This window comes from Temnothorax curvispinosus, unplaced genomic scaffold (genome assembly GCF_003070985.1).
Source record: "Temnothorax curvispinosus isolate PA1 unplaced genomic scaffold, ASM307098v1 QBEX01006643.1, whole genome shotgun sequence".
Taxonomy (NCBI): domain Eukaryota; kingdom Metazoa; phylum Arthropoda; class Insecta; order Hymenoptera; family Formicidae; genus Temnothorax; species Temnothorax curvispinosus.
The window spans coordinates 5,439-16,982 of record NW_020216423.1 but is presented as its reverse complement, the minus strand read 5'-3'; the positions used below and the strand labels follow the sequence as shown (position 1 = coordinate 16,982).

At 33.5% G+C, this 11,544-nt stretch overlaps 1 protein-coding gene across 3 annotated transcripts; it reads right to left on the bottom strand.

Annotated features, from left to right (window-relative positions):
- Window positions 1-1,531: 1,531 nt before the first annotated feature.
- On the bottom strand, window positions 1,532-11,293 carry LOC112456069 (thiamine transporter 2-like). Of its 3 annotated transcripts, XM_025018362.1 has the most exons (8): window positions 10,980-11,293; window positions 10,494-10,684; window positions 10,032-10,416; window positions 9,672-9,803; window positions 9,378-9,602; window positions 3,726-3,918; window positions 3,447-3,582; window positions 1,532-3,365 (listed from the first exon to the last, which is right to left on the bottom strand). In XM_025018362.1, the coding sequence occupies exons 2-8, from the start codon at window positions 10,614-10,616 to the stop codon at window positions 3,177-3,179; spliced, it is 1,383 nt and encodes a 460-aa protein (XP_024874130.1). In that variant the 5' UTR covers window positions 10,617-10,684; window positions 10,980-11,293; the 3' UTR covers window positions 1,532-3,176. The 3 variants fall into 3 exon arrangements, with proteins under 3 accessions (XP_024874130.1, XP_024874128.1, XP_024874129.1); XM_025018360.1 differs by having other exon boundaries at window positions 9,378-9,803; window positions 10,980-11,291; XM_025018361.1 differs by lacking the exon at window positions 10,980-11,293 and adding an exon at window positions 10,893-10,966 and having other exon boundaries at window positions 9,378-9,803.
- Window positions 11,294-11,544: the final 251 nt, after the last annotated feature.

Here is an 11,544-nt window from a genome sequence, read left to right as displayed (position 1 = left end):
AGAATGGCCTTAAAAGAGCGTGCAAGATAAAGCGCATCAGCGCATTGGTTCTTTTCCGCGCATCTGGTGGTTGACGACGGCCTTGTATTTTGCGGCAAATTTAATTGACAGCTGATGATAGTTCGTTTTAGTGGGATCATAGTATGTACTCTACATATTGTGACAGAAAATATAAGAGTTAGTAAAGATGAGATTAGTATATTAATATATATATAAAGTAAGTTATATACCCGGTAAACGCATCTATCAATATATAGTGACATTAAAAAAAGAATATAATTTATTAATAAAAAATTAGTTGCAGTTAGTAAATTGTAAATGTAAAATAATATAATAAAACATATATGTAACAAAAAATAATATATATATATATCCTATATGTAGTGAGAATGACTCATATGTATATAAAATAATTTTTTTAAAGAGAATTAAAGCTACCACTTGGGTTTTTTCGAGGTACAAAAAGATATTATACGATTTACCATTTGGGTTTACTTAACAACATACACTGCGCGTGTACTTGATGGTGCCTTTTTTTAAAAAGATAATTTTGTACTGTAATTTAAACGTAGCATTTATAAATGTAGCAAATATGGGGACGGCGCGTGCCACTCTTACAATTAGCCTCTAGGGGCGCTAGCAAAATTGCAATGCGTTCCGACAAGACACCGCTACTGAAGCGCTACCGTAGCGCTACACAATAATCAGTAACGCTAACTATAGCATAGCGCTACAAAATATAGCGAAAAAAGCTTGAAAAAACTGTAGCGCTTCAGTACGGTATCTTGCCGAAACGCACAATGAAACGTATTAGTGATTGCATCATTGCGCATCGTCGCCGATGGCTTTATATGTAGTGGCAATGACATTCACAGGAGCATTTTTATCTACACCTATGTTTACATATGTTAATACAATCGATAAGAATTCAATTAATAAAATCGGCATAATAAAAATTTAATTAGTAAATTCATTGCTCATTTAAGAAATCTAGATCTTTGAACTCCATCATTCATTTGTCACTGATTTAATTAAATTGACAATATTTCATCAAATTGCAAATTCTTATCGATTTTGCGCGGTATAAAGTTTATTGAAAATAAATTTCAATTAGAGCACGTAAATTTTAATTTTTTTGGATGTATGATCAAAAAATTATTAATTTGATAAAATGCATGAGCACACACAAAACACGCGCGCGTGCACACGTACGCACGCATACACACACGCACGCACGCACAAACGCACAGTATTCCGATATCTGATAATTTCTATCTATTGATCGAATTCCTAAAAACGATTTGTACAAAGCTATTATCTAACGAAATAAATGAGAAAAAATGTAAGGACATAACAGCAATTTGATACTTGCATTTTATGTGGATATAAAGTTTTTATTTAGCAAAATAGCATTTAAACAATAAAAACGTATTTTAAAGTGATTTCTTAAAATGGAGACGCTTCATAAGTATATTATTATTATTTCTTCCTGTAAGAAATTTGTCTGAAAAAATAGATAAATGCAATTAGATTAATGTAAATAGCGTTTATTATTCACTCTTTTTCGTCATGACAATAATACTAGATTGATGCATTGAAGCTGTCTAATAAAAATTGAAGCTAGACAGTCTTGAAGTGTTAGAATGGTAATTGATTTTATTGCACTTCTTCCTTCCAAAACAAGTTCTTTTAAAAAGTCCCTATTGAAGAGAAGAATTTTAAAACTACTTGTGTTTTAACGATAAAAAACAGTAGAAAAACGGAGAATCTTCGGTTACTTAAGGAGGTTCGCCTACTACTTATTCTAAAGTCAAAAATGCGATTGAATAATAAGTCATTACAGCGATCCCGAATTATATATGCAATATTAGTATAATGAATTGTAGATGCTAGTTATGTGCTATATTCTTCGTAAATTATTAGTGTATAGAATATTAACAAATATATGCCGACGTATGAGAGCGTCAACGACTCGGGAATCGTTATCAAATACTTATTATCCAACATTATAAAGTAAAGTATAAATTACAAATAATTTATAAAAACCTATATGAACAATTGTCAGAGAATACTAAAGACTTAAAATGACTAATACATTGATGATTGCGTGTCGTGAATTCATGATTAGTAGTTAAAGATATATGTCGGTTATGTCAAAATAAAGGGATAAAGCTGAAATTTACAGAGATTGTGCACTTATATATCCCAAAAACCTGTGTTAAATTTGCGATCAAAATGGGACAAAATTGCGATTTTTACGCTTTTTCTGTCCTAATGATACCATGTTGTTTATGAATAATTTCTGAGATTAGCTCTACACTGTTTAATCAAGAAAACAAAATTATACTACATATAGCTATAGCGACATACATCTTTAACACTAAAGTCGAACACTATTCTCGAATCGTTTTCATGAAACTCGCATGCGAAATTCAATACTTTTCAAATAGAAAGTCGCATGCGAACAGGCTCGAGAATACGGTCCCTGTTTGTGAGGTTGGGTTCGCAACAGCTGTTGCGTTGCCAATAATGGCAACGTCTGTCATTACTAATTCGATCCATGAGGTAAAAATAAACTTTGTGGCAATAAAGCTTTAAATCTACACAGTAAAATCTTATTTTTAAAGTTTTTATGCAATCCTTGATGTTTCATCTGTCAAATGCTAGTTTTTCAAAGTCCTAAGTTGGCTAAGTGTGTACTAAATCAGTGATCATTTACCTCATCAGAGCGACCGTTTCTCATGAGGCGATAGGCTCAAAGTGGTCAACTTCTGAATAATATTACAAAAAAACTATACGGTCAATATTGCTCAACTTTTGGGATTATTTGTGTAAAGTGTTTGTGTAAATCATATAAAAAAATTAAGACTCTAAGTTGACTTTCGACTAATAGGCGAACCTTCTTAATACAAAGTATCTTGATTCTATATATAAAAATACTTATTTATAAAAAAATTTTATAAATAAGAATTTAGCAATTTAATACTGTGCATATGTATACTGTATATACAACAATAAGTTCCTATATATAAAATTCTCAGGAACAACACGCCGCGAAAATAACAGAAAGTGTCTTATATAAAAACAATAATCGCGGCGTGGACTAATTCAACGATTAAAAAACCGTATACATAATTCAAGCTACAAGTTGAATTGTCAGCTAAAATTCATTTATTTCAACTGCCATTACGCTCGTGCTTGGACAGCTCAATGTTACTCGCATCACTCGCAGATGGAAATTTATCGTCACTGCTGATCCATACGTGGAAACCTGCAGCGCTTCGATAATGTTGCACGATATTAACGATGCCCATCACAATGTATACTACGGCTAGAATCAGGAAGTAGCTGCCGTAGACGAAAAACTGAAATGCGAATAATTCCCAGCGTTATTTGAGGAGATACCCAACACCCAATCTCAAAGTATTTTTAGTGAATCATTTTACCTGTTGTCTAATATTTAGCATGAGCGTATTGACGACCACGAGCGTCAATATGCTCTGCGTTAATAACGCGAAGAATGTATTCATCCCGAACACAAGGCCGTAGCTATCCTCGGATATACATTTGGCGACTTCGAAGCTACGAACAAGTAAAAACAAAACACTTTCTGATTTTTCTCTTTCCTCATTCATCCTTATTGTTATTTTATTCGAATCAAAAATCTATTTTAATTTTTCGAAGAGTATTTCCAAATTAAATCATGTTCTTAATTGCGAGTTCACCTTGCAACAGTGACCATGGTGTGGTAAATTACACCAAAAATGACGTAACCAAAATACAGAAGCCAAATGTTGTAGCTATAAGAACATCCTAATAGTATACCGCCTTCCAGCAGTGAGAAAATAGACAATGTCAGGTCACCTAATAGGGTCCAATTTAACTGTACCCTTCCTACACAAAATACGGTCACCGCACCTGATAAAAATAAAAAAATGTGTAAAAAATCACTGCTTTATTACATAATTTTGTTTAATTGATCTCCATCAATCGCGCTATTTCACCTTATTGGTCAGTTTTAATTAAGAAGCTATTTCTTAAAGAAGTTTTAAGAACGACAAGTAATCGGAGTGCAGTTTACTGACAATGAATTGGAAAAAAGTTAGAAATATACAAAATTTACACAGAAATATAACGACACAAACACCTTGTTGTGGTTATAAGCCCCTTTCCCATTTTGACTTTTAATTAAGTTTTAATGCATCGATAAACTGCTCAACACATCTAATCTCATGATTTGCATTTAATTGATAAGTAGCTCTGCTTGGACTTAAATTAAATAGCATTTTTTAATTGGACATAAAAAATAAGATGTTCTTCTATAATGTAATATTTTATAATTTATGTTATACAAATATATATACATATATATATATATATATATATATAATATTATTTCTAGGATCACGTGGTTTCGCTTTGACATTAGCGTCAAGAAATGAAGTTGAATTTATTCAACATCCAGTGTTGACGCTGAATCGTCGTTGATCATCCCAGTACAATCAAAAATGGACTCCAAAATACGTAAAAAAAGATTAATTATTTTCTCAAGTAATATCTTCAAGTAGTAATATTTTACGTATATATACATACATACATATACATATATATTATTTCTGAAAATTTTTGCTCGCTGAAAATGAGCGTCTTCAAAATAAGTTCCGACTATGAATACGGGCCTTATGTGTGTCACACAACAGTTCAAACTGATGGTGTTTTAGATGCGCGTAACAGACAAGGCCGGTGATTAAATTTCTTATCATGAAAGAAGTGAAGTCCTATTAAAATTCATTCGCATTTTAGAAATGGTGCTATCATAAGCATTTCTGAGACGCGAATGAATTTCAATGGCTGCGTTCAGCAGAAAAAACAACTCAGCGTGCGATCAGCATTTTTTTAAAACAACTGGACCTTGCCTTTAGTTCTTCCCTAGATCCAAGTGTAGAAATCAATCATAATAAAGAATCATTGAGCTGCTTTTTCCGCTGAACGAAGTCATTGGAACTTACTTCTTCCACGGTAAGAAATTCAACCATCTCTCTGTCTGTTACGCATATCTGAAACACCTACCAGTTCAAACTGCTCATGTGACACACTCAGGTAAATGATCACATCACTCAACATAGTGCAACTATGCTCTCTCGTTGGACGAAGTATAGAGACTTCAAGTAACAACTCATAGTGTTTTCTACTGGGAAAACTAGTGCAATACTGATGCACACTGAGTGCAATTTTATTGTTCCTCTGTGAAAATTAGTTCACATATTTTCAGTGCTCAATGTTCTACTCACTACTGACAAATACTAGTGCAAAAATATTGCACTAAGTACAACTTTTGCTCCACCGTCTTTAGAGACGGTGGAATACTAGTGCAAGTTGAAATTGAGTTGTTTTTGTGCTTTAAGATATGTGTTTAAGATTGCTTAAACGGTTATAACGATAGCGAAGTCGAAAATATAAATTAGCATTTCAGCACGGCAATTGCGAGCACCGAGACTTGAGCATCATCGCCGGGACTTTCAACGTGACGACCAAATGAGTAAACAGTTGAGACAAGGCATTCTTTGTTCGTTTTGTTTCCTCTGTTTATAATTGTCGATCGCGCATCTCTCGGGGACTTCTCTCGGTGAAGCGTGTATCGAAAAGTCTCGAATTTGCGAGAAGCCCCCGAGAGCTTAAAGGGACACGCGCTCTTGGCAACGGGGCCAGTCGCTCTCTGTTTTCCGAGTTGCCGCTGTCAATATTTCGAGTTGCTTGCTCCTGTTCTTTCGCGTACGCTTAATAGGTAGAGTTGCTCGCTCTTTCGCTCGCTTAATCTTTCGCGCTGCCTGCATCGGCGCTTGCTTGCGCTTTCGCGGCACGATCTCTTCCATCGTTATAATTGCGATACAGCTTTGTAAATAGTGTATATAGACAAATAAACTGTGCTTTTTCGTCAATTCTGCTCTTTGCCTGTCTCTTCCTATACGCGGTTCGTGTCCTCGCTCGCGCGCGCGGTCCGCTTTCGAACAATATGATACATTAAGATATATCATTATATCCCAATCTGGTCATATATACATCGCGTCTTGTCATATATGATCATGTATGTACAGTGCCGATATAGTTATGTATGACCATATATAATTATATCTGATAATACATGGCCAAACATTCTTTATATACGATCATGTAAGGCCAGATACGATTATGTATAGTGTCATATCTGCTACACATAATAATATGTCTGACCATATATGAACTTATATGATCAGATCTTGTGTCATGTATAATATACGATCTGATCATATATGGCAATAGATAACCATATATGATTATATATGCTCTATATATGGGCATGTAAAACTTATATCTGTTCGTATCTTATTTATATATGAACATATATGAACATATATAAGTTTTACATGTTCATATATAAATATATACTGTCAGATATGAATATTTTTTCCCGGGATGATATTAAATAGTATTCTAAACTTCATAAAAACGATATTGTTTTTAGTCTTGACATATTTAATAATAGCTGCGCAATGATATTAACATTTTAACATGTAAAAATCTTGAAATGTTTAGAAACTGAAGAAATAAATCAGAATATTATTGTAAAATAAGCAATTTATGTTTGTGTAGTTACATGTATTTTTACTATTTAGATTAAGTTATAAAATAGATATTTTATTAGTGATGTTTCACTGAACCACACAAGGGTGCGTTCGGTTTGGACGCTCACGCGCTGTAAGCGCTCACGCTTATAAGCGCTGTTTTCAATCATTCGATTTGGTATCTGAGCGCTTACACAGTAGTAAGAAATGTCGTTTGTTTTGGCAATGTAAGCGACTATGAGCACGTCAAAATGGCAGACGATAGGTTATTGTGTTATATTTGCACAAATAATAACATTATTAGAATTATTATTCGATAAGGAAGAATATTTAATTTTTAAAATAAACCCTTTTTTAGAATAAAGCAAGCAACATTTAATTTTATTCTACAAATTTTAAAACCTAAAATTACTAAGATCAAAATCAGGACGTAAAACAATATTTATCGCTATATGGAAAATGGTCACCCCAGATTCACATCGATATGTTATTAATATTATTATTACACATTGTTGTTTCAATTTTTAAATCAAATAAAGGGAAGTGAAAGAGGCAATCAGAGTTATTCGTTGTGAATTTTTATCCCCACCATTAACTCGAATGTACACACCGCTTTTATTATGTTAAGGGTCCATATCCCTCAGTAGGTCCAAAAAAAAGGTTATTTTTGTGAATTTTTTGTGGAGAAAGTAAACAAAATAAATCATTCAATATTTTTGGATTATATTTATGATACTTTTAAGTAGTTATAAAAATTTTTTTAGCCCATTTGGCGAAGTGGGATACTGGGCAACGGCGACCTGTGCGCGGAATATGTTGCTCCATGGCGGAAGTCCTCCAGGTCGTAAAATGTTTCTGAAACATTTAATCAATCGATTTTCCTGTTCAGTACAAGTGTCCCTATAGAGTAGACTACAATCATATCGATATATGCAATATTTAATTTTTTATAAGCAAAAAAATATCGAAAATTTATAGTGAAAATTAATTTTTCTTTTTGAACTGCCACTATTTTATGAATTTTTATTCAAAATAATGTTTTTTAGTCTACTCTATAGGGACACTTGTACTGAACAGGAAAATCGATTGATTCGATATTTCAGACACATTTTACGACCTGGAGGACTTCCGCCATGGAGCAACCTATTCCGCGCGTTGCCCAGTATCCCGCTTCGCCAAATTATTTAAATGGGCTGAAAAAATTTGTATAACTACTTAAAAGTATCATAAATATAATCCAAAAATATTAAATGATTTATTTTGTTCACTTTCTCCACAAAAAATTCACAAAAATCACCTATTTTTTAAACCTACTGAAGTATATGGACCCTTAACTTTCCGATTTCTACCAACGCTTCACTCACTCACGACATGTCAGAGCGACAGATACATTTTAACACTGCGACTTACTGGTCTGTAATGGTCCGTAAGCAAGAATTCGTGATTTTAATTTTAATACTGATTCACTGCGTTTTTTAACATATTGCGACTCCGATTCACGGTTTAGAAAGGACAATCGAATCTCTCCTTTTTACCTGGTCTGGTCTTCCAACCTGGGAGTAAACGTCGAAGGTACGATCGATTCGGAGCATTTGCATATCCTGACAGACTACCGAACATTCGTATGAATTTTATTTTATTGATTTGACTGCGCTTTTCTACTGATTGACTCATTTTATTGCGATTGACTGTAATTTATTGTATGAAATTTTTATGTATTATTTTTATTTTTACGCTGAAGGTGACACAAAAAAAATGTTGAAACGTCCGAATTTGTATTAACTAATATATTTTATTATTGACTTATTTTGATTGCGCATTAATTACCGCGCGTGGCTCTGATTGCCTCTCTCACTTCCCTTTATTTGATTTATTCAGGAGAGCCTATATTTCGTTTATTCAATTTTTAATTTGTGAGAAATTCAATGTAGAAAAAGCCACTGCGTTAAATGCTGGAAATTGGAATTTTGTTACAATTTTTCCGTCTATAATTCGATTCGACGACATGTTTGTTGATATGCAATCCGCTAACAATGCGTTCCGAAATGAACGTAAGCGCTTAGCGCTTGATCACGCTCACACTGCCCTACCTTGCAGAAATAAGCGTTTGTCAGCAAAAGTTATGACGTCACGATGACGTCATTAATCGATCCGTAAGCGCTTACAACTCCAAAGCGAACGACGTGAGTAACGCTCATAAGCGCTTACAGCGCGTGAGTGTCCAAACCGAACGCACCCTATAAACCTGCATTATTATTGCACTAGCACAGTTTTCATTGAAACCTAGCACAGCGCTGGTGTTGTCCTAGTTTTCCCAATAGAAAACGCTATCAGTGAGACACAAAATTTTCTATGGCGCAAGATTCGAAAGAAAAAAATTGGGAGGCATTACTTTCGTACCGAACCTCGTATATAATGGCAAGAATATACATATTTATATATATAGGATATTTATAGTATTTTTCTTGTCTCATAATTTACAATAAAGATAAATATTATCAACCAAAACTGTTTATTGCTTTGACGTATAATGTTATCAGCCATCTCTATTAAACTTATCTCATCAGTATCTACTTATTTTAGATTAAAGAGACAAAATTACTCATTCTTATTATTAGTAGATTGCATTAACGAGATTGCATTATCGCTAAACATGAGGTATAGATATAACTAATGGTACAGAATTGATTCCATTGTTCTGACTTTTTAATTTACTTTTACAGAATTTGAATAAAATACATGTTTCACCAGAGACAGCTAAAGCATCTTCCTTACCTACGATTGCATAGATGAAGTCCACGGCACCGTTATAAATCCTGTCCTCTGGCTCCACCGCTGTCTGCCACAGCAGCTGAATGTAGTTGATGACTTGCAGATAGCCGCAGGTGGCTAGTGCCCACCAGACCGACCACTTCGCCACACGATAATTGGTATAAGCCTTCACAAAGTGTTTCCACAGCAGCGCATAAGCGTTTCCGATCTTGCAAAGCAACGACGCACCTGACAATACGAAGCAGCAACTCCTTATTTTGCCATTCTCGACACTGGGCGATGATTTTCGCAGATTACTTGAATGTCGCGACTGATGATCGAGTGCCCCTTTCCCTTGCTCCTCGTCGGAAACGCTGCTTGTGTGATGGAAGTACATAGACTGATTTACAGAAGGCAGAAAAAGCGACCAGACCGTTGCGAAAATGCAGGCTGAAAAACAAAATATATAACATTATGTTATTTATAAGTGTTTCATATAGTACGAATTATTATATGAAACATTTATAAATATATAATATATATACAAAATAGTGGTTAATGTCATTACTTCGCGAAAGTTATATGTAGAATTCTATGCAAATTATGATTAATTCATAATCCAACATAGTTTAAACATTTAATTTACTTGTATACTTCGGATTATCTTATCTTATGTACCTGAAAGAGTTATAAAATTGAGCTGATGATAATTGAGTAAATCGAAGGAAGCCGTTAATTGTGCTACAATGCCAGACATACTACGGCCAAACAACGTAGCCGCTTTAGTATGCCCCGTCACCTCTTGATAATGTTTTTTGTCCACTTTGGCGTATATATAAGTATAATAGGCTACTTCTGTGGAGAAAAACAGGCCATAAAAAAATTCCACGATTTGGAATACTATCACAGTTTTGCCAAGTATTATCATGAGGAACGTGATGATGCCAGAAATGCCGCATAATACAATAATAGGTTTATATCTGACGAAGTCTGTGACCAAGAAGACAAGTATCAGCGTTGCCAAGTAGCTGTACGTAGCCACAGGATAGATATGTTGATTCACCTGAAAGATTAAACATATTGTCAATATCATTTAATTATTGAATGGAAACAACATCATTCAATATTTTAAGAAATAACTTCGTCAGATGTAAAATTCTTCCATGGCCCGGTCAAATAATCGGTCACAAATGATTCAGAGGGTCGAAAGTCCTTAAAGCATCCAAACATGCACAAGATACACGAGATCTTGACCCAATGCATTCTGTCTTGTGTTTGCTCCGTTGTTCAATACATTACCTCAACAAATTTAAAAAATCCTTAATGCATCTCTACAAAGAAAGAGAAAAAAAGACATACATTAATTTATTCAAACATAATGCATAAGTTAAAAATTTTAAAAATATATTTAATAGATTTCTATTTAATAAATAACAGTATTCTAACAAAACATTTAATACAGTAAAATAAAAGACGTTTAATTTTATTTAATATTTCCAGATTTTATTTTTTTTCATTTTTAATTATTTTCTATCTTACCTAACACTTCAGTTATTAATTTAGTTATTGTCTGTTGTAATTAAACGTTTCAAATACTTTCTTACACTATAGCACATTTAACTTTACCTTCAAAAAATCTTGCACAACCCCCGCATCTGCTACTACCTTTCACTGCCTTCTGCTGCCAAAATAATTCACGTGCTGATGTGCCGAGCATCTACCGAGATTCACTTAAAAGTAATAGAAGGGAAACTCCAAACATCAAGACTAGAGCACAGTATAAACCACAGTATAAGTAGATACAAGTATGTTCACTCACAAGGAAACCTCGCAAACTCGAAAATTCTGATTTTAATGAAACTTTCCACACATGTAGGAAGGAAAGGGGGAGGGTAAAAAGATTAATTTAAAAATTTTTTGTTGTTGCCCAAAAACAATTCTAAGGGGTGAAATTACCCCTCACATGTAGAAGCGGCTTTTTACTTTCCTCTCTTATATCTCAAAAAATATTTAAGATATCAAAAAATGTTTCATATAAAAGTTTTATGGTAAAATCTCCTCTATTCAACAACATTTAAAAAAAATTTTTTTTATTAAAAATTAGAAAAAAAATTTTTTTAATGTGTTTAAAATAGAAATGTTTTTACCTTAAGGTGATCCTAAAGCCGTGATTCTAGCCGTTTTTTTTCGG

Excerpts from the sequence above, each read along its gene's own strand:
- LOC112456069 (XM_025018360.1), bottom strand. The coding sequence starts at position 10,616 with ATGCATTGGGTCAAGATCTCGTGTATCTTGTGCATGTTTGGATGCTTT. Across the intron at positions 9,804-10,031 it reads CAATTTTATAACTCTTTCAG|CCTGCATTTTCGCAACGGTC; the intron begins GTACATAAGATA and ends TTTGTTTTTCAG. Across the intron at positions 3,583-3,725 it reads ACCATGGTCACTGTTGCAAG|CTTCGAAGTCGCCAAATGTA; the intron begins GTGAACTCGCAA and ends ACTTGTTCGTAG.